Genomic DNA, 22,832 nt, shown 5'->3' with positions numbered 1-22,832 from the left:
TTTAAGCACTCTGAGTGCCCCATTTGCGTGACACATAGCCAAGGCCAACCTGCCATTCTGGATATGACAAAACAAATTATGATAATACTTGAGCCAATGCTTTGGCTTTTGCATGCATTTTTCCGGTCAGTTTATTCGCAGACTTTGAACAGCTCTTTGTCTCGAAAAGTGGTTTGTCGTTGCTCTTAACTCCAAATTTTTGAGGATCAGCCTTAGTAAGGTATACCAAACGAAAGTAGAAATAGTTATGTTACTCATATTATACACAATTTGAACGCTACTTAGTAGTACATTGTTTTGGCTGAATAAAATATTGACCCTTATCAAAAATTATCAAATTGAAATTATGTATTTTGAACAAAGGGAAATGAATAAAAAAAACATTCGATCGTATCCAGTATAATGAACAAAATCTTCGTACGTTTATTTAAATCTTTTATATATTAAAATAAACAAAATAAAGATTTATTTTCTAAACGACAATATATTTATTGACTCTGTGACTTAAATATTTAAATTTTAGCCGCCTTCGATGACGTCGGGAAACATGTTTTGTATAAAATCTGGGATTATTTATATACAAGGGACGAATAAATACAAATCTATACGAGCTTAGTTTAAAGCGTGTCTGTGTCTCGGAAGCGTTCGACATCTGCGACAGAATATGTTAAATTGAAACCGGCTGCGATACGACACGCTTAAGAGAAGAAAAGAAAACCATATGGCACGCAGAGAGGAACTCCGACGCCTGGCGGGCAGGTGCGGGACGGACGACACTAGCCCAGGCTCAGGAAGTAGAAGGCCAGCAGCGCCAATAGGTACGAGGCGCCGCTCAACGCCGCCAACGCCCGCGACGCCGCCCGCACCCCGCCCCCCTCGTCGTCCGCCTCCTCCGTCTTCTCCGCTCTCTCCGCCCGATCTTCTCCCTTCGCCCGGGGCGACTCTTCGACGTCCGCGCCCGTCTCGTACGAGACGCCAGCTTCGTACGCCGCGCCTTCCGCCTCCGATTCCGACCCGGCGATCTCTTCCCTCTCGGATTCCGACTCGCCGCTTCGGGTCGACGGGACCTCGTCCTCGTCGTCGGACAGCGCGAACTCCGGACGGAGCGCGATCGGCGCCGGCGGCGCCTCCGCCGGACGCGAAGGGGAACGGAGTCGCGGGCGTCGAGTCGGCCCCGGCCCCCGCGGCGGCGGCGCGTATGAGCCGACTCGCCGGTAGCCCGGATCGGAACGGCGGCCGCTCGCCGCGGGCGACGCGCCGTCGACGTCGCGGCCGAACACCGGCGGCAAGTCGCGGCGGGGTCGGCGCAGCGAGCCGTAGAAGGCCCGCGGCGAGGGGAGCTCCGGCGGCGACGCGTCCGACAGCACGGCGAAGGCTCGCGGGATCCGACGCGCCGAAATCGACTCGAGCGGGACGTGGTGCCGCCTCGGGCCGGGCGCGGCCCGCAGGGGCAGCCCGTACACGAAGTAGCGGTCGCTGTAGACGACCGTCGCGAAGGCGCTCGTCGCCCTCGAGAGCCGAGCGCCCGACTTCGAGGCGACGCGTCGCCGTCGAGCGACGAAGCGGCGCAGGGCCGAGGGCGGTCGAGGGCTCTCGTAGGGCTCCGAGTAGAAGCGGGCGGACGGCGGGGCGGAGCGTCAGTCGGAGGGCAGGGGCCGGGCTCGCCTCGCGCCGGCGGCCTCGTGGAGAGCCTCGAGAACGCAGGCGGAGCTCCAGGCCTGAGTGCGACACGAGTCCCGGCAGGGGGCGCCGCCGGCGTCGGTCAGCTCGGGCAGACCCCGCCAAGGCGAGGCGCGCGACTCGGCCGCGTGCGGCCCGAGCGCCGCGTACACGGCGGCGACGGTGCGGGCGTGGGCGCCGTTGTCGGACGCGAAGGCGAGTCGCGCCCGCAGGTAGGCGCCGATGGGCCACACCCACTCGGGGCCCTGAAACGGGGCGTCTGTCAATACACCGCTTCACGGAGCGAAAATCTAAGGAACCGGGGCGCGTTTCGCACCTGGTGGTAGTTGAAGCCGTGGGCCACGCTGGGGTCGGCGGAGTCGTCGTCGTTGCGATAGTCGGGGCGGTAGGCCCAGTCGGCGGGGTCCAGCGTCTTCACCCCGAGCGGGCCGAGAAGCAGACGCTCGACGGCGTCCAGCGCGAGCCACGCGCGCTTCGGGTCGAATAGGTCGGGGGCCACGGCCATGGCAACCGGGAAGTTGCAGCGCAGCTGGTAGTCGGCCCAGGGCTGCGAGGCGCCGTGCGAGTCCTTGTAGATGCCGCGTCGGTGCACGAGGTCGGGGCGCGCGTCGGTCGCGGAGGGCGCCGCCGGCACCCAAAAGTGGCGCTCGAAGGAGCGCCGGATGCGCTCGGCCCACTGCGCGAAGGTCCAGGCCGTGAGCGCGCCGTCCCGGTGGCGTCGCGCCACGCCCGGGTAGGGATAGCGCGCGGCGCGGTGCTGCGTCGCCAGCCACGAGGCGGCGCCGTACGCGAGCGCCACCAGCTCGACGGCGCTGCCGTCGCGGGGCGTGGCGGGCCGACCGCGAGTGCCGGCCCGCTCGGAGGAACCCATCTTGTCCATCCACGTCCCGCAGTTTGCGTCGTTGCCGCCGAACGGGAAGCCGGTCTCCGGGTCGACGCCGATCTGCACGTTGAAGCCCCTGTCTGTCATGTGCGCGTCGATCTGGCGGCCGGCGTTGCGCTCCCGGAACGCGAGGCCCTGGAAGTGCGTGTCGAGCGCCTCCTGCATGACGTCGTGCAGCGGCTGCTCGACCGGCGCGTCCGGCGCCGGAAAGAGGCGGACGACGCGCTCGGCGAGGAGCGCGGAGCCCTGCGGCGCCTCGCGGCAGTACTGCTGGATACTGTGAAGCCACCACCACACGGCGTCGCGGCAGTTGAAACGCGCGTTGCGGCCGCCGTCCAACAGGTTGGGAATGAGGCCGTGCCGCAGACATGCGGCGAAAGCCAAGATGTGCGCGCGCGCTTCGGCGAAGCGCCCCGTCAGCAGGAACAGGCCCCGCAGCGCGATAAAGGTGTCGCGACCCCAGCAGCGCATGTAGCCCACCGAGAAATGGGGCAGTCCCGCCGACAGAGACGCACGCTCGACGGCGGAGGCGCCCTCTAGGGGCAGGGGGGCCGACGGCATCTACGGGCAAACAGAACTAAAGATGAGTTCCGGAGGCAAGAATGGATGTCACTAAAATCACACGATAGGATACCAAGTTGGGGCGCTCATTTTTAAATTATTCGAAGTATTTATACATTCTGAAGAATTGAATCCAAAATAGATTATAATAATTAAAAAAATTATTTAATATTATTCCTTATATAATTGTAAGTGTACTTGAAAATAATAACTATTAAAAAATACTCAAATAAACATTAAAAAATGTGCAAAGGCTAGACTTACGAAAGGTTATCTACAAACACGAATAGAGTGTATTGAAAGACTTATAAAAGTGCACATTTAGATTTAATAAAAATTACGCCGCGTGAACAAAAGTCAATTTTACCATATTTTGTCAATGAGGATTATTATTTGATCGAGGAATTATATTTATGTTTATGACTCTATACTATATAACTCTGGATCTAGTGCTAACTAACTCCCCCAAAACGGTAAAGGTGGACATTCACCATCCTGCACTTGAAATCGAGCTTGTAGCGCAAAGACAATTAAAATATCTTAAGCATAAGAGAATTCCCTGTTTAAATTGTAATAAATCCGACTTAACATAGACATAAATCAAATGGTGGACATTTTTTATGCAAAAGCTTTACCAATACTCAAAGAAAATACGCCATATACCATGCCAAAATGTGAATCTTACCCTCCCTGGTTTAGTAGACCCTTAATTGTTAGCGCGAAAGAGAAACTTAAATACCACAAAAGATACAGGTGATATATCAAAATCTAAGAGACAAACAAACATTCGATTTATTAAGACGGAGGTATGATGAAATGCTTAGGAAGAGCTATAGACCTTTTTTAACATTGAAACAAAATCCCAAATACATATAGTCCTACGTCAATAACTTAAAACGAAATAGTTGTTCTATACCAAACCAAGTCCTTTGGGGTTCTAAACAGGCAAATGGTGGCCAAGAAATATGTGATTTATTCTCAGAATACTTTCAATCAGTATGCCAGCTACAACCCTCATTAACAACAACATCTTCAGATATGGATCCTTCTTCTCCTATAACTGAAGGTCTAGTCTCTGGGTGTTCTTCCTCGTTGCATAATGTGATCCTGGAAGTATCTGAAGTTCGCGCCGACATTAAGAAGTTAGACGTAAACAAAGGTATAGGGTTGGATAATATACCTAGTGTTGTGCTAAAGAAATGTGCCGAAAATTTATCGATTCCCCTAAGCATGAATTATAACGAGTCTTTGCGTCAAGGTGTGTTTCCTACCGTATGGAAAGCTGCTCGGGTAACACCTATTCACAAGGGCGGAGACAGAAACTTTGTTCAAAACTATAGACCAGTTTCAATATTACCAGCACCTGGAAGAGTGTTTGAATCTCTTACTCAGCAGAGAATTTTTTGGCATGTTAAACGGAACATACGCCCAGAGCAACATGCTTTCATGCCAAAGAAATCGACCACTACGAATTTGCTTCGTTTCGAACGAATCGACAACGGACAGGAAATCCATGCGATATACACCGACCTCAATAAGGCTTTTGACCTCATCTGCCACGATTTACTACTGCAGAAGATCTTTCATCATCTGTCATTGTTTAGGTGGTGTGACTCGTACTTAAAAAATAGGACACAACTGGTAAAGATCCGAGGGCATGTGTCTAACGGTCAGCCTATACCTATGGGTGCACCACAGAGATCACGCTTAGGGCCTTTAATCTTTATAATTTTTGTAAATGCATATAATTTAAAGTGCAATTTTAAAATGTATGCTGATGATTTAAAATTATACCAACGTATTCAACAAGATGAAGAAAACATTTTCACGAAGCGGAATATCCTCTCAGATATACAAAAGTTTCTCGAGCCTTTAGGTTGGATCGCACCACATATTGTTCAAGCTAAAATATTCATTCAAAAACTATGGCTTGAAAAGGTCGATTGGGATGAGGACCTTGATATTTCTCTGAAAGAAGAATGGTTGAAGATCTTATGAATGTGAATAACATTTGTATCGATGGTTTAGCACTTCTTGCTCCACCATGGATACAATTCGAATTCATAGTTATTGTGATGCGTCTATATTAGCATACGCCGCCGTGGTGTACTGCCGAGTCAAGAAAACGGACGGTTCATATACAACAGCGTTAATTGCAGCCAGAAGTAGAGTGGCTCCCCTCAAGACAATTTCATTGTTAAAATTAGAACTTTCTGGAGCTTTACTGGTATCTCGACTATTGAACCAAGTAGCACAGGCCATGCGAATACCGATGTATGTCCGAGTTGGCTGCAGGCTACGGTGTTAGATATAAATGCAATAATTCATCCATTTGAAGCAAATGGGGAAGGTGAAAAGCTTGAAAGGTACCTCACAAATTGAGTGAAGCAAATCGACAAAAGCGCGTCGACTATTGCGTTACAATAATGAAGGGATTTTAAATCGAAAGCACACCGAAAAGCACACCGCTCATACTCTTTCTACGAAGACTCACCGCGGCGGTGAGCTGCACGCTCGTGAGCGCGAGGTCTTCCGCGAAGCGACCCGGGTGCGGCAGCCGCAGACGCGACAGGGCCGCGGCTCGCACGGCCGAGTGCAGCGCGGCGACTACGGCCGCGAAGTAGGCCGGCACTAGGAAGCGCGGCAGCTCGCCCAGAGGCCGCAGCGCGTCCCGGTACCGCGCCGCCACCGTGGCCAGCCGCGCGTCGCCCTCGATTCGGCGCCACTGGTAGTCCGCCAGCCAGTCGCCGGCGCGCAGGTTGTCGCACAGCGGGTGGCCGAGGTCGTCGTCTCGCAGCAGCGGCTCCAGCGCCGCAATCGTGCCCTGCAGGCCGGCGTAGACCAGCGGCCCGTGCCCGGGCACCTCGTACGCGCCGGCGCCGCGGCGCTCCCTCTCCTCGGCGTCGCAGCAGTACAGCAGCGTGTTAAAATCGGCCAGCGACAGCTCGGCGAGCGGCGCCGCCAGCTGCAGCGGGTCGGGGGCCGCGTCCGGCGGGGCGCGCACCGTGCGATGCAGCGCGGCGAGCGCGGCGGCCTGCCGGCCGTCGGGCGCCACCCGGACGACGACCACCGCGCCGGGCGGCAGGCCGCGCCACTCCAGCTCCGTGAAGGCACCCTCGCGCCGCTCTCCCGAGAGGAACGCCGATGCGGCGAGCGGCCCGGGGGGGCGCACGTCGGCGACGTACTCGTCTAGGCCGTCGATGAAACGCGGGTGGGGCTCGCGAACCCTCGGAGGTTGGAAAGGGCGGCCGCCCTCGTGGCGCAGACTGGCCTCCAGCGCCACCTCGGTGAGCTGGCCCTCGAAACGCAGGGGCCTCGGACGACGCGGGACGGCGGCGGGGTCGGGGGCGGCGAAGGCCGTGTGGGCCACGAGGATCACCGACTTGCGGGACGCGGGATGGTGGCGAGTCACGGCCACCACGTCGGGGTCCATTTGATCCACGAACACCTGTTCAACCACATCGACATCATCTACGACCGAACGCGAGCCTTCCTCCGAAACGCTCCGTTCGTTCGCGTCGCCGTACCTCGGAGTATCCTTCGGCGGCGAGTTGCCGATGTAGCGCGTTGAGGGCCGCGCGCGCCTCGGCCAGTCCCCGGCCGGGCCCCACGATGCCCTCGGGTCCCTCGGGCCACTCGTCGGACTCTCCCCAGGCCCTGTATAGCCTCGCTTCGTCCACGACGTGCACCTGATGCGGGACGAGTTCGTCGTAGCCGCGCGTGGAGCCCGTGGCGCAAGAGGCGAAGGCGACCAGCGCGGCGCAGGGCAGCAGGTCGAAGAGCGAGCGTTTGACCACGGGACTCGGGTTGTCGTGCGTCTGGTCCATAAGCATGGCGTGCGCCACGGCCGGCGCGGCGGCGGCGGGCAGGCCGGGCGGCGGCGGCAGGAAGGCGCCGGCGGGGCGGCCGCCGTATCGGTACACGAGGCGGCCCAGCTCGTGCGCGTCCCAGGCGCTCTGCGCCTCGCGCACCAGAGACGTGATGCCGAGACGGTTGACGAAGATGTTGTCGACGGCGGCCGAGTTGGTGAACAGCTCGGCGACCACGTACAGGTCGGGGCGCTCGGCGCGCGCCTCGTCCACCATCCACTCGGCCACGTGCAGCGGGGTCGAGTGGCAGTTGTCGAGTCGCAGCCCGTCGAAGAGGCGCGCCGTGAGCCGTACGTACTCGCGCATGTGCGCCCACAGCCAAGCGCTGTCCTCGGGCCTCTCGCCGTAGCGCAGCTTGACGCTGTCTCCCCACGCGACCAGCTCCCGGCGCAGGTACACGCGGCCGTCCGCCGCCCTAGCCGCGAAATCTTGGAGCGGGTCGGCGCCCATCACCCACCCGTTGTGCGCCATCACAAGCCGGCCTGCGCGAAACCGTAATGCGTCATGTCGCGTCACGAGCAGTTCGGTGGCGCGCGTCCGAAGACTCACCCGATTCGCCGTAGACGTCCGTCTCGACGGCCGCCGCGTCGTCGATCGTCTCCGGGAGCGTGAAATAAGGCGGCACCAGCGGGTGACGAGCGGACACCTCCCGCAGCCGGGGCCCGTCGCTCTGAAGCCTCTCGTAACGCATCGCAGCCGCGCAGTTATCGACGGCGGCCCGCAAGTGATCTAGCACAACGTGCGCGGCGGCGGCGTTCAGCTCCAGCAGTCGAGCGTGAAACGCGGCCGCGCAGCGGGCCAGCCGCGCCTCCTCGTCCGGACAGTCGGCGCGGTACGTGTTGAACAGTTGCAGCGCCAGCTCGAGATCGACGGTGGCGGCGAGGCGCCGCCGCTGCGGGTCCGGCGTCAGCTTCAGATCGACGACGGCGGCGTGCGGCACCGGGACGCGGGCGCGAGCCAGCTCCAGAAAACGGCGCTCGAGCGCGTCGACGTCGCACTGGAAGAGCTCCGACAACCGCAGAGCGGCCGCCTCCTCCTCGAGAGCGGCGCGGGCGGCGTCGACGTGCGCCGGCTCTGTCACCTCGCGGGGCACGCGGGGCTCGAGCAGGCCGGCCCCCACTCGGGCCGAAACCCTAGCGAACGCCGCGTCGAGCAACGCCGCCGGCCTCAAGTGCGGACAGTTCTGGCAGTTGTACGTCGCCTCGGGGTGCTCCGGAAGCCACGGCGTCTCGTTAGCCGTGTGGTTTAACACCACGTCGCATATGACGAGAGTCTGGGGACGAGGACGACACCGGTCAGCTCGGGCGAAGGATCGGTCCTATCGCCGCGCGTGAAGCTCCGAGGATACCTACGTTCCATTCGTTGTGAATTTTGGCGACGAGGTTCTCGATGTCCGAGAAGGTAGCGCGGCGGCCGGTGTCCGGGTCGTCGAAGAGTGGATTCAGCTTCAGCTGGTCGGCGATGCTGTAGCTCGAGCCCGATGCGCCCAACTCCTGATTATTATTAATAGAAAATAGACACGTAAGTGAGACATTTAATTTGTAAGCTCACTTAGGATTTAAACAACTCGGTCGGCACGATCGAGAGAGAGGAGAGACCTGCACGGGCGTTAGATGAAAGACGTTGTACCCGGCCTCGCGGCCCACTCGCAGCGTCCGCTCCCAGCGCGAGATCGGGCCGAGGCACTTGGCCAGCACAGTCTGGCACATTAGCGAGTCCAGCGGCAAGGTGCAGTCGCCGGCTCTGAGGCTCGGAGTCACTCCGAACCAGCCGGAGCCCTGCGGCCCCACGCGGGACTCTCTGCGACAAATCCGTAATTTAAATAAATAAAAACTTCATTTATGACAAAGTGGTTGCGACAAAATTGATATATCGCTAATCCCCATACTAGATAACAATTATACCGTGGTACATGTTTAAAACGGTTTAAACTAAAAAGTAGTGTTAGTATTACAACTATGTCTTTTAAGACATTATGTTAGAATTATTATAATCGTGCGCTGTGGTATTAGTTTTGGAACCTCAAAGCTAGCTGTCACTAATCTTCCCTTTAACGGTAAATCACTCACGGCGTGTCGTAGACGAAGTAATAGTGGAACGATCCGGCTCGCTCGAGACGCAGCTCGCAGTAAGCGTCGGTGTCGGTGACTAGCAGCCCGCAGCCCAGCCGCTCTAGCTCAGCTGTTTCACCCGACTTCGTCGTCTGGCCGGCTCGAACCCATTCCAGGCAATAGTACTGCTTGCGGTCAAAGGCGATATGCTCGCCCTTTTCCCCGTCTGTCAGATAAAATTCTTATAGTCCGATGCCACTTTATTCGCGAAGATGTGATGGCGGGACCTTCAAATGTCGGTGAGTACAATATAAATAATATTATTATGATTAATTAATACATACTTTGGTCCGTTACCACGTAGTTGGTGTACAAGTAGACTTTGCGGCCCATTAGAGTCGGGCCGGGATTGAATTGTAAGTGTGAGCCTTTTTCGAACCTACAATGAAGAGGAATGGGCTATAACCAATATTAAATACATATCGTGGTCACATTGGCCAGATAAAGCCTGTTCTCTTTTTTAGTGAAAAAAAGGCGTGATGGGGCCTAGTATGGTATTTAAAGAGGCTTAGATTATTTCCGTATGTTTATTTAAAAGTTCGAAGAAGAAGTTTGATAATATGTATAGTGTAAGAGAGTGAATTTACGTACCGATAGAGCGTGGCGTCTCGATGCTCAGCGTGCTGCAGCTCGAGGCGGCGTACGGCCGCAGCCGTGTCGTCCCGCCGGAGCTCCATGTCACGCGCCTGCAACACACCAAGTGAGCAGGCTTGCACTGCCGGTACAGACGCGGGCGCCGCGTCACCGCCTCTTTATAATCACATCTCCTCTTACGCTCGCTTTGTGTTCTCGATCCGAGTGGACACAAAGCACGCGCTAGACCGAACAGCCTTTGTTTGCGACCGTTGCCTTCATTGTAATAAGATATTCATTTCAATCGCCAAGTTGTGGTAACATATTATACTTTGTAGTATTTCGCCGTCTCTCCGTAACTGAGCTTTATCCAAAAAGGTTTGAAACAGATAACTCATGAAACAAATCTCAATAAAGCCTACATGCATTTTCGAAAGGTTTGATCAATTGGTTTAACTTTAGTATTCTCTACAGCGTGCGTGGTCACGGTGACGATATTATAATAATAATACATAGCTTCAATCCGTTTAAAAAGTGTTTTCTTAATGGTTTAGCTTAATATATTTTCTCATTCTTCACAATTTTTATTGATTCAATTATTTTTCTAAAATTAGAATTTTCCTTGGTTGACACATTAATTGTTTACTATCATTATTTTATTACTTCCATCGGTTTTATTGTTTTTTACTAATCTGCGTGGGAGTTTCACTAATAATGTTATGGAAACTTAGTTTCTTTCTCTATCTATCTTGCAATTTTTTTTAAAACTTGTTGCAGTTAAGTTTACGTTAGCCGTGCTTTAAGAATGCTCGTAATAAGTTCTATATTGATAAATTTTTAAACAAAAATAAATAAACTAGATTTAATTAATAGTATCATCAGAAATGTTATTAAAACATATTTAAAAGCTTTGGATAGCGATTTTATCGCATTGACCTTTGTAGCTCACACTTCCATAATAACGATTTGGATAAGGCGTTTAAAATATGTAATCAATGGCTGCGTGATCCGACGACATGCACGGCATACTCCCGTACATTTAAACCCTATACCAATTAGGACTTTTTTGGATTACACTAAAATACTCTCAGTACTAGAATTTCCAGATTCTTCCATTTATGAAAAGTTCTTAATATTTGTTTGACTTGTACATGTATACAAAATTGTTTTCTTAAGATATTTACAGATAATTTATTTTAAAGATGATAAGTAACAACATCTGATAATAAATAATAGACAACAATATCGTGAAAACATATATTAGTACGAGTAATTAGTATCCACCAACACTAACATAGGTAAAAACAGATTAGACTTGTCAGAAATATTCCAAATTATGAAACCAAAAAAAAACTTAAATTATAAATTCTACATCATTTATGTTATTCAGCCAGTTAAATTGTTATTTTAATACTTTGATTTATTATCTAGAATGACAGTACCTTTCCTACACCTGCTGTGTGAAAACGTAATTACAGAAAGTAAAAAAACCCAAAATAATTATTATTATATTTTTATGTTTACTCTTATTAACCACTCGCATACATAAATAGAATAAAAGTGAAATAATGAAATGTTAATTGCTATGAAACAAATGAATGCAATGTAACTGTTGAAGACGGTGCCTACATCTGATTATACTCTCGGGCCGTAACTTCGACGATTTAGGTAATCGTCACTCTTATAAAACTAAGAAAGCCTGAGTGAGATAAAATGTAGAGCCTTGGCTCATACAGTCATAATGTACCTACAAAATTGATGTGTCCAGTCTTCACAATGAATTTTATTGCCAACATCTAATATCAAAACTACATCAAAACTAGCTGTATTTTGATTTATATAAAATTCTACCTTCATATATCCAAACTTTTTTGTAAAACAGCAAATAAACATAATTAAAATAGATATGAAATATTAAACATCTTCTGAAGGAAACATTTGATGATACACTGCATAAATAATGGTGAATTATTCCATTACATTATCAAGTAGTAGGTAATAAAACAACAATGGACTTCATTAGAAAATCGATTAAGAAGAAAGAGTTCTAATTTAATTATACAATACAAAAAAATATGAACTACAAATTTATTTATTTTAGAATTGATATTAAGGTTATGTTTATTTAACCAATTTCAACTTAAGCTATCAAAATTTAAGTCCACCAGAACGATATAAATATATTCTTAAAAATACTCGGGAAATGCATAGAAAACTGTTAACTAAAATATATTTTCTAGTGAAAAAAATTCAATAATGTTTAATTAACAGTAAACTGTATCACATACAAATCATTGATGTCTTTTAGTTTACTGAGAGGTTTTTTGGCCACAAGATTGCATCAAAAAGTTCTAAAAGCTATAGCGGATTTGTGGAGGACGTTATTTATATCACAAATTTTAGGTTTAAGGCTCATATTCTATTTCAAATTTTTATCAAATTTAGTTTTCACCATAGTAGTTGCTGTGCCCCATTTCTCTCAAATGTACAAGCTACAATAAGTTATGGCATTTATACAAAATTGAAGAACATAGATTCTCAGTAATTTTATCATACTTTCTAAACATGTAATTTGACTAAAATTTAATTAAATAAATTGCTGGGTGAACTATAAATAGCTATTGTTGCAGAAGCTCATACATTTATCTTAAAAATTACACTCAACATAGGAAACAATATTTTATGTAGATTTAATAATAGCAAATATTGGCAGTGTGAAATAGTATTAGAATGAAGAGGATATTTAAAAACTGAAATATCCTGTTTTTCAACTTTTTAAATTTTCTATTACTGTTTAGTTTTTTTTATTTGATCTAGGATTTAAAAGTTATACAACTAAGTTCTGACAGTTGAGAGTAACTCAGAAATATAAAGACATTACTAAAACCTTATGACAAAACAATAATTACACGAAGCACCTACATTCTCATCTAAAAAGTAACAGCATTTAATGATTTATCTATGCATACTTACAGAATTAATTATTGTCATAGTTGTTGCGGCTAATCAAATCAACTCTTCCTGTAAGTTCTTACTAAATACTACCTACAACTAAATCAGCTTTTCTTTTATTTTTTCCTTTACATGTTATTATTATAAGAATGTATTATTTTTTAAATAATCCAGACACAAATGATGAAAAAAAGTTGTAATTCCCTCCTATCTTATCTCCTTGAGACGACCTTTCTTACTTTTTTATTCCAATATCCACAACAGCGGCGGATGAAGCGAGCTTTTTCGCCCACGGAAATTTGTACGATCATTTATTTAGGCTAAGATCTAGATCGAGATCGCTCTAAACACTCACTAAAAAATTATAAATAGTGGACGAAACAATTATTCATTATAATTAACAAAAAGTATATTTCAAAATAAAAATGTGTCTAACGTAACCCGAGTAAATATAGGGATGTCTGCTGATTTAAATTTAATAACATGGAATAAGTGATACTTGTATCTTATATTCCATAATAAATATACATATTTTATTTTAATAAGGGACCATGTAACAGACGATCCCAGTGATATAGCTTTATTTATATTTAACTTTTAAATTCTATCGCTCAGGTATGATTCTATAAGATTTAGCGCTTTTTTGCCAATGCCATAGTGTTAAAGTTTTTTGATTTGGATTTCGTGATGGACAGAGTCAAAGGCTTTTTGGACTGTGTCCATCACGAAATCTAAAATCTCGGAAATTAATTTAATGCCGACATCGGCTGTGGAGCAACCTCTTGTAAAACCATACTGATAGCTGTGCATAAGTTTATTATTATTAAAGTGTATCAATAATTGATCAAGAATATTTTTTTCGAAAATTTTACTCAATGCCGGCAGCACAGATATGGGTCTAAAATTTGTGGGGTCAGAAGTGCTGCCCGTTTTGAATAACGGTGTGATTTTTCTTAGCTTTGTGGGGACAACTGTCGACGTGTGAAAATTACGAGTCGTGAGTCAGTTGTCTCCGGGCCCCGTTGCGCTTAGACGAGTGTTAACCAATAAATAATAGTCACGTAATTACTCGTTTAATTTAATCCTGGCCCATAAGGAGATGACTCAACATTGGTGACCCCGACGAACCCAGACCCCTGATATATTAAAAATCAAGTGACATTAGTGAACTTCAGTGGACAAATTAAGTGCCAATTTTGATGATGAATCCGGTACCAGGACTTTCATCTCAGACTGCCGCCCAGCAGGGGCCATCGCAATTCAAGCCGGAGTTTAGTGATGTGTCGGCAATTTCTGTGACTAGCCGTATTCCTGAATTTTGGACTGACCAGCCAAGAGTATGGTTCATGAGAGCGGAAGCGGTAATAGGCCCTCAAAAGATTGCTGATGAAGCTCAGTTCCAGATTGTTGTGTCAAAACTGGGTAAAGAGGCTATTCAGCAGGTAACTGATTTATTGATCAAGCCCCCTGACAGTAAAAAATACGAAGCGCTTAAGAGTAGGTGGCTGACAATTTATGAGGAATCGGAGAATCGCCAGATACAAAAACTGATTGGCGAAATGGAGCTAGGCGACCAAAAACCGTCACAACTTCTTCGCCGTATGCGCGATCTGGGACGGGAGAAAATACCTAACGATACGTTGAGGATACCGTGGCAGAGTCATCTTCCCACTGCCGTGCGAGCCGTGCTAGCCGTAACGGAAACTAAGGATATAGATAATCTGGCCACTGTGGCTGACAAGATCATGGAGACTTCGCAGCCACAGATTTCTGAGTTATCATCGCCTCAACCTATTAGAGGGGACGATAAGATTTTGGCTGAAATTGCGAAACTGAGTGTTAGGTTAGCTAACTTAGAGAGATCTCGCAGCACTTCGCGGAGGAGAGACTCCAGTAGTTTTCGTCAACGTTCCCGGTCTCGCAATCATAGCCAGACCCGTCGCAGCCCTCAGAGCGAGGATTGGCTCTGTTTCTACCACTTCCGTTTCAAGGAGCGCGCCAACAAGTGTGTGCAGCCCTGTTCCTGGAAGAAGAGAAACTAGAATGTGCGCAGGTATATGAGGCGGATATCTGTGCTGTTTCCCCAACGCATCGCCTACGTGTTATGGACTATAATAGTGGTTACAATTTTTTAGTAGACACAGGTGCGACTGTTTCTGTTCTTCCGGTAAGAAAACGTTTTTGTAATAATATTCTAAGTTATCAGATTACAAACTATACGCAGCTAACGGTACCGAAATTCGAACCTTCGGTGTTAAGTCACTAGAGCTCAATTTGCGTTTACGTCGTCCGTACCGCTGGGATTTTATCGTAGCCGAGGTAAAACAGCCAATTCTCGGTGCCGATTTTTTAAGCGCATATAGTTTGTTAGTGGATGTAAGGTCACGCAAGTTGATAGATAAGGTGACTAATTTAAATATTTCAGCATCTATTGTGAATTGTAACATAGCTTCTGTGACCACTATTGACAAAAGTCATCCATACTGGGATGTAATTTGTAAATACCCAGATATTACTAGACCTGTTAATTATAAGAATAGTCCTAAGCATAATGTGTATCACTACATCGAAACTACAGGTTCTCCAGTTCACGCTCGTGCTCGACAACTTCCGCCAGATAAGTACAAACGTGTAAGGGAAGAATTCAAGGTAATGCAGGAGATGGGGATATGCCGCCCATCGAAAAGCCCATGGTCTAGTCCGCTGCACGTAGTTCCTAAGAAAAATGGCGAGATTAGGCCATGCGGAGACTATAGGCGATTAAACGCAATAACGAAGCCGGATTGTTATCCCGTACCGCGTTTACACGATTTTGCTTATCTGTTGGATTTTTTATTTACTTTTGTCGACGACGTAATCATAGCTTCGGAGTCAGTAGAACAACATAAAGAACATTTAGACAAAGTTTTTGAACGTTTTAGTCAATTCGGTTTATCTATTAATCTCAGTAAATGTTGTTTTGGAAAATCAGACATTGAATTTTTAGGGCATACAGTATGTAAGAATGGCATTCGACCTTTGGACAGCAAAATCGAAATTATTAAAAAATATCCTAAGCCTAAAACGATTGATGAGTTACGTCGTTTCTTAGGAATGGTTAATTTTTATCGTTCTCATATTCCCAACGCAGTTAGGTATTAAATAGTTTTAAATAAATATTTACGTGGTGCGAAGAAAAAAGACAAAACACCCATTGTGTGGACATTCGGTGCCGACGAAGCTTTTGATCGGTGCAAGGCGTGTTTACAAGAAGCGGTCACGGTCCGCCCCACGTTGCGAGGTTCCAATTTCATTAATGACTGACGCTTCAAATTCTTGCGTTGGAGCAGTTTTACAACAATATGTAGATAATAAGTGGAAACCGTTAGGTTATTTTTCGCAAAAAATTTCAGATGCTCAAACCAAGTATTCCACTTATGATCGCGAATTACTAGCAATTTACTTACCGATTCGTCATTTTAAAGATTTAATAGAAGGCCGTAAGTTACATATTTACACAGATCATAAGCCCTTAATTTACGCTTTTAAAAAAACGAGGTGCGAAAAAGAAACACCTAGACGCATAAGACAGCTAGCATTCATTAGCGAGTATACTACCGACATTAGACATATTACAGGTTCCGAAAATGTGGTAGCAGATTCCTTATCACACATAGAGACAATACACTGTCCTACCTCTATTAATTATGAGGAGTTGGCAGACGGTCTCACACATCATCAACGATGTTAATAGGCGAACTCAATTCAAGAAAATAGTTAGTTAGACACACTAATTCAGCCGTGCAAGCCTTTCCAACTTGTGGAAGATTTGAACACGTGCACATAGATCTCGTTGGACCTCTTCCAATAACGTCAGAAGGATTCAGGTATTGCCTGACTATGATAGACAGACGCACACATTGGCCGGAAGCATTTCCTCTTAAGGATATTACCGCGGAAACTGTAGCCAAGTATGTGTATGATGGTTGGATATCGCGTTTCGGTTGTCCTTTAAGGATAACAAGCGATCAGGGACGCCAGTTTGAGAGCGACTTATTTGTTAAGCTTATGGTGTTGCTAGGTATCAATAAAATCCGAACAGCTCCATATCACCCACAAAACAATGGCGCCATAGAAAGGTTTAAGTTTCATTAACAGCGCGTTTAATTCAAAAATCATCATCCTGGGTTGACGAATTATCAACCGTATTGTTAGGTCTTAGAGCAGCTATTCGAACGGACAGTAAACTTAGTGCAGCCGAGATGACGTACGGTCAAACACTTCGCCCGCCGTCCGATATTTTTAATAAGGAGGAAATCACAACAGGTGATGATTTCACCTACGTTCAAAAGTTGCGTGGCATTTTGAACAGTTTTAGACGTGATCACAAGTCTCATAGTAATTCGTCATTTTTTGTTCATTCTGATCTGAAAGACTGTGAATATGTTTTCGTTCGTAACGAGGTACATAAACCATTAAAGCCAACGTATGATGGTCCGTGTGTTGAGTCGTAAATCTAAGGTGTATAAAGTTGAGTTTCCTAACAGAAATGTTCAAATATCTATTGACCGATTGAAACCTGCATATTTCTTATCGAATTCAAGTGCGACAGTTAAACATGACGACGAACATGACACCGACTTACGGACTACGCCGACACGCTCAGGTCGTGTTACGCGGAGACCTGTACGTTTTGCTGATGTTAAGTTTTAAGTACCCGTTGTATCAAAATATGTTTAAGCAATCGAATAACATTTTTATTATTATTTTTTGTGAAACTACTAGATCTATACGTTATGTTTTATACACATTTTTTGTACCCATATTATTGTTATTTCTACATGCATTTTTACACTTATTCATTTTTGTGTAAACAGAAAAGATTAAAAAAAGTTTATTATGTATTTTTTTTTTAAGAAAGGGGATGTTGTGGGGACAACTGTCGACGTGTGAAAATTACGAGTCGCGAGTCAGTTGTCTCCGGGCCCCGTTGCGCTTAGACGAGTGTTAGGCAATAAATATTAGTCACGTAATTACTCGTTTAATTTAATCCTGGCCCATAAGGAGATGACTCAACAGCTTCATGTGATCTGGAATGACTCCACAATCTATACATTTATTAAATATTATAGCTCTTTTAAATTTCTTTCGATTTTTTAAATTGTTGTTGTTTAAATGTTTTATAATATCATGGCAGCTAATTATAAACTCATGACTGCATACAGGAACATTCTTTTGCAATAATAAAAGGGCGGCTGATGGTGAATAATTTAGAACGCTGATTATATTTAATGGAACGTTAGTAAAAAATCTTTAAACGCAGAGGCTACTTCGAGGTCGGAACTAATTACTTTGCCGTTTATGTTCACCTCATATTCAGTATCCTTTCTGGAGGTTCTTTCAGTCTCCTCGTTTATAACTTTCTAAGTAGACTTTATTCTAATACAATATTGTTTATTTTAAGGTGTTTAGTTTCGCCTTAGCGATTTTACACTCTTGCCTAAAACTTTTTGAGAATATCCTAACATGAGTTTTAAATTCTCCACGGTCATTATACTGTTTTTCATCATAGAACTCATAAAATTTTAGCCTTTTCTTGTGTAGCTCCGGAGTTGCCCAGTCACAAAAGATAGGTTTCTCCGAGACCAAACAAGTCTTTGAAATGATAAATGAATAAAAAAATGTTAAATAAATTATTTGTGCATTGGTTACTACAAAAAATGGCATATTAATATAAAATCTATCTAACCGATCATCTGTTGTGGGAACTGTGGATATTTTCTTTTTTGGATCTTTACATTTAAGTGTTTGCAATTCAAAGAGTTGACCAGAGTGGTCAGATGTTAGTTAGCTGATAATACAGGTGCTGCTATATCGTTATAGATATTGTCAATATTTGTTGCTGTGGTGGCTCTGTTATACTACAATAAAATTATTAATTAAATTGTATGATTTAAAGAGATAAAGCATACATTTACTTGAACTAGAGTTGTCAGGCAAATTTACATTAAATTTTTCAATTTGTACAGTTCATACATTATCCTTTAATTTTGTATTATGCAAAATTAAGTATTTTCTGTGCAGAACAAATACCTACAGATGCTTTTAACAAGTGTTCTGTATGTCATACACGTCAACATTTTCACAGCTCAAAAGCAAGTCGATTTCTAGTAATTATATTTTGGTGAGATGGCTCACTCTGTTGTCTCAGGATCTCATTTAAATTAGAAATACTATTTCTTATATACATACCGTTGTAACTTACCCGAGTTTTCTTTTTTCTTCAGAAAATTAAAACTAATTCTTCACAAGAACTCATTCGAATATTCGTTGGAGTGATTATTCCAGATATCATCTCTGTTTTTCCATCAAATGCACGATGATGAGAAATCGATTGATACAATGTCGTCTTCGGGTCGTCGTTTCCTGAATGTGCGTCTATCCGTCGCAACTCGCGCGGATGAACCTGTTCGTAGAACTTAACGCGCGGCGATCAGACGATACTTACCGTTCACGTCGACCTCGTGCCGCGCGGACGTGAGAGCTTGGCCTAACTTCCTACTTCATCTAGTAGACCTGGAGAGCCGCTTTAAACGATAGGAAGGACTCGAAGGCCGACTAGGATATTCGTGAATGAAAAGAGTGATGTGTTTTAGGCGTTTATTCCCTTAATCCTAGTGATGCGCCACTTTGGCTGCGATCCTCTTGTCCCGCTCCTCGGCGATGGTGAGGCGGATTCCTTTGCCTCGAGGGAGGGAGATGTAGGCCTTCGTGCCTTTGCCGATGATGAACACGTTGTTCATTCTGTAGACCAGATCTCACGTTAACACAAATAAAACGGAAACATTTAGGGGTCGCCGCTACCGCGACAGGGCTTCGTCGAGCTCGTGTGCCGAGGCCGAGCGCTCACCTGGTGGCAAAAGTGTGTCCCGTGGAGTCCTTGATGTGAACGATGTCGAACGATCCGGGATGTCTCTCTCGCGACACGATGGTGCCGACTCGCCCCAAGTTCCTTCCGCCCGTGATCATGCAGAGGTTGCCGGACTCGAACTTGATGTAATCCATGATTTTGGTGGTGGCGATGTCCAACTGGATGGAATCGTTCACTTTGATCAGAGGGTCGGGGTAGCGGATGGTTCTGCCGTCGTGAGTGACGATGTACGGCACTCCCTTGGGGCCGGTGCCGGTCTGCTTCACCTTGCACAGCTTGTACTGCAACGCGACATCTTTTCATTAATACTTATGCCTAAAGTAGATCACCATTTCATCAATTGAAAATGTCAAACGCGAGAGCGTCTTCCCTTTGAGAGACTATAAGTAGTGTTATTAGACACTTCCTAATGTTAAAAATCCTTTTTAGTAAATTAAGTTAGACTTAAATTATTTAGTAGTCTCAAGTAAGGCTGGATCGTAATGTTCCATGATGTCATGTATAAATTTTTTTTTCATTGATGGCAATCACGAGTGGCAAATATAAAAACCAGTACTACAGGCGTGAGCACTGATGCACATTCTTGAAGTTGGTTTTGAAATGAATCAATATCAAGTTGGTAAGAAAATGGACTGAATTCTATTCTATTTCACCTTTTCCAAATTATATCACATTAGGAGTTGCATGTTTTACTAACAATCTGAGGAATGTTAGCTCATTCTTATTTTTAATTAACTATTAAGTATTCCCAAATTCTACTTAATATAAATTAATTACGGTTGATTCCTACTTATTCTTAAATGCTCAATAATATTGTATATAACTATCTCTTTAATGAGTACATAAAAATAATAATCCATACCAAAATATGGAGCATGTATGTGTTATGAATATTAAAATTAAAAATTATGCAAATAACATAAAATGCCATAATATCTTATTCACTATTTCCATGATGCAAATAATTGCATTAATTAAAAAGAAACCTATAAAAAAACCATGCATGCAAACAGATGGACATGTTTCTTTTTTATATTTTCAATGTCAAAGCTGGCTTGTCTTAAACGATAGGCGACTAACCTGTTCATTAAAAATTTTATACATCATAAATTCTTACATTATCAGTAATAAAAAGTTAATAAATAGCTTGATGGCAGTTTTTAACACATAAATGTTATGACATAAAAGAAATATTGATTAAAAAGGTTTAATGATTTATATTGAGGAAGCAAGGTTATAGCATCATATATAGCATCAATTCAATGAAGGGAAGTTTAATAGTAAATACCTTAGCTTCCTCTGGGGTGATCCTGTGGATGGTGAACCGTCCTTTTACATCATAAATTAACCTGAACAGCTCATTGGTTTTTTCAATTGAAACCACATCTGAAATATTACAATTTCACTTTAAAAATTAAAAATATGACTATGACATATGACAATATTGACTATATGACAACTGTTTAGTAGTATCAATTTGTACACAGACTTTTACTTCTCAGTAGCAATATTTCCCAGGAAAGTTCAATCAGAGTAGTCAAGTATATTAACATTTCAAAACAAAACCTGTATTTAAATTATTACCCATGAATCCAGCAGGATAGGTGGGATCCGTACGCACTTTTCCGTCCACCTTGATAAGACGCTGCTTTACAATCTTCATTACCTCATTGCCAGTGAGTGCGTACTTAAGACGGTTTCTTAAGAAGATAACCAACGGCAGGCACTCGCGCAACTTGTGAGGACCAGTCGATGGTCGTGGCGCGTAAACTCCGCCGAGCTTATCCAACATCCATGCTTTGGGAGCGTTTAAACGCTTTAAGTGTTTCTTTGGTCCTCGAGCCTGAATACAAACAAAACGTTAACGATTGTTAGCCTATCGTGGCACTCACTCTAGTACGTATCTCAACATGTCATATGATATACCAATAACACCCTCAAATATAAAGCACTTCGTCGGATAATACATGATTAAATAACAAAGTATAATATAACAAGTTATATTAAAGCGATTATACAAAATCGTAAAAATACAGTGGTCACAACTCTCGTTAACAATTCTTAAATTACAACAGATAGTAACCATTTGAAATAGTGCGATTATAAAATGGATAGAACTGGATTTATTTCGTTTCGAAGGAAACTCACCATGTTGGACACAAAATTAAACAAGAAAGAATTCTTTCAGATACAATTCACGTCAGTTTTCAATCAGTAGTCACTGTCGATGTCAAATGTCAAGTATAATAAGTAAAAGCTTCTACAGCTTATATTAATCTGTGTAACGGTTGTAATATTAACGAATGAACAATTATATATATTACTTTATTTTAAGTTTTTAACCTAACAAAATATTAAAAAAGGAAACTTTAGTCATTTAAACCTATTTAATAATAACACGACACTTTCGGAGTTATAATAACGTAAGTTATTTGGACTTATTGCATGGGTCATCCCATGAGTGGGTTGGTATAATTTTTGATAAAAATGCCCATTTCTGTTATGTAAAAAGTATATTTTTATTTACTTATATAAGCGGTGTTCTACCTACTTACAGGCAAAAGATGAGAAAATGGGGTGAAGAAAAGCATTACAATTTTTTATATTTTTTATTCAGAGTTTTATTAAATGATTGTGATCAGTGACCATAGGAACATCACTGTCTGACGAGTGGATGGAAACAGAATCCGATTCGGTTTCAGTACCACTAGCCGTAGATATAATTATTCGGTCCATCTCTTCATCCATAAGGCCGTCATTTTTTAAATATTCCTCCTCTAAATGTTCGACATGCCATGATGTCGTTTAGTGGTATTAAAACACCTGGAGTCTTTTGTTCTGCTTCACAGAACTCTTTTAATTTCAATATCATTTCTCGACAACAACAACTTTTGGCATTATAAACAATCTTTAAAATGCACTAAGCTAGTGTTAAAAACTCACAAAAATCTACCAAAACAAACGAAGATCGACGAACAACAACATGGCCGACCTGTCAAACTTCTTTCAGTCCCCCGCAATCGAAAAAGTTCGATTTAGACGGGATCGATTTGTGGGCTATCCGCCAAAAAATTTACAGTTTTTACGTTGTGCATAAAGAATTATCAACATTGGCTAAATTATGGGCAGCTCTGAGAGAAGACATCAATTTTCAGGGAAGCATCACAACACTGCACAGGAGATTAAATAAGATTGGTTTCATGTACAAGCGATGTCAATCCAAACGCAAACTACTTATGAATCGTCACGACATAACCGCATAGCGTGCAAGATATTTGGATAATACGAATAAA

At 44.7% G+C, this 22,832-nt stretch overlaps 2 protein-coding genes across 3 annotated transcripts; both read right to left on the bottom strand.

Moving 5' to 3' along the window:
* Positions 1-1,503: 1,503 nt before the first annotated feature.
* LOC123712640 (glycogen debranching enzyme) lies at positions 1,504-12,846 on the bottom strand. Its single transcript, XM_045665864.1, has 11 exons — positions 12,651-12,846; positions 9,696-9,790; positions 9,389-9,483; positions 9,063-9,270; positions 8,592-8,793; positions 8,346-8,486; positions 7,543-8,266; positions 6,652-7,475; positions 5,619-6,572; positions 1,997-3,124; positions 1,504-1,925 (listed from the first exon to the last, which is right to left on the bottom strand). The coding sequence occupies exons 1-11, from the start codon at positions 12,666-12,668 to the stop codon at positions 1,638-1,640; spliced, it is 4,677 nt and encodes a 1,558-aa protein (XP_045521820.1). The 5' UTR covers positions 12,669-12,846; the 3' UTR covers positions 1,504-1,637.
* A 6,408-nt stretch (positions 12,847-19,254) lies between these two features.
* Positions 19,255-21,775, bottom strand: LOC123712449 (40S ribosomal protein S4). Of its 2 annotated transcripts, none has more exons than XM_045665540.1 (5): positions 21,688-21,775; positions 21,124-21,382; positions 20,828-20,925; positions 19,519-19,820; positions 19,255-19,412 (listed from the first exon to the last, which is right to left on the bottom strand). In XM_045665540.1, exons 1-5 carry the CDS (start codon positions 21,688-21,690, stop codon positions 19,283-19,285), a joined length of 792 nt encoding a protein of 263 aa, XP_045521496.1. In that variant the 5' UTR covers positions 21,691-21,775; the 3' UTR covers positions 19,255-19,282. The 2 variants fall into 2 exon arrangements, with proteins under 2 accessions (XP_045521496.1, XP_045521495.1); XM_045665539.1 differs by lacking the exon at positions 21,688-21,775 and adding an exon at positions 21,623-21,645.
* Between the last annotated feature and the right edge of the window lie 1,057 nt (positions 21,776-22,832).

Source organism: Pieris brassicae, chromosome 7 (assembly GCF_905147105.1).
Source record: "Pieris brassicae chromosome 7, ilPieBrab1.1, whole genome shotgun sequence".
NCBI classification, from domain to species: Eukaryota; Metazoa; Arthropoda; class Insecta; order Lepidoptera; family Pieridae; genus Pieris; species Pieris brassicae.
Note: the sequence above shows the minus strand (reverse complement) of the source record. Positions and strands in the feature narration are given on the sequence as shown.

Coding starts and splice junctions, on each gene's coding strand:
- LOC123712640 (XM_045665864.1), bottom strand. Junction 9,271..9,388: donor CTACGTGGTAACGGACCAAA/GTATGTATTAAT, acceptor TTTATCTGACAG/ACGGGGAAAAGGGCGAGCAT. Junction 8,794..9,062: donor TACTTCGTCTACGACACGCC/GTGAGTGATTTA, acceptor GATTTGTCGCAG/AGAGTCCCGCGTGGGGCCGC.
- LOC123712449 (XM_045665540.1), bottom strand. Junction 20,926..21,123: donor CTATCCTGCTGGATTCATGG/GTAATAATTTAA, acceptor GTAATATTTCAG/ATGTGGTTTCAATTGAAAAA. Junction 19,821..20,827: donor TCACCCCAGAGGAAGCTAAG/GTATTTACTATT, acceptor GTCGCGTTGCAG/TACAAGCTGTGCAAGGTGAA.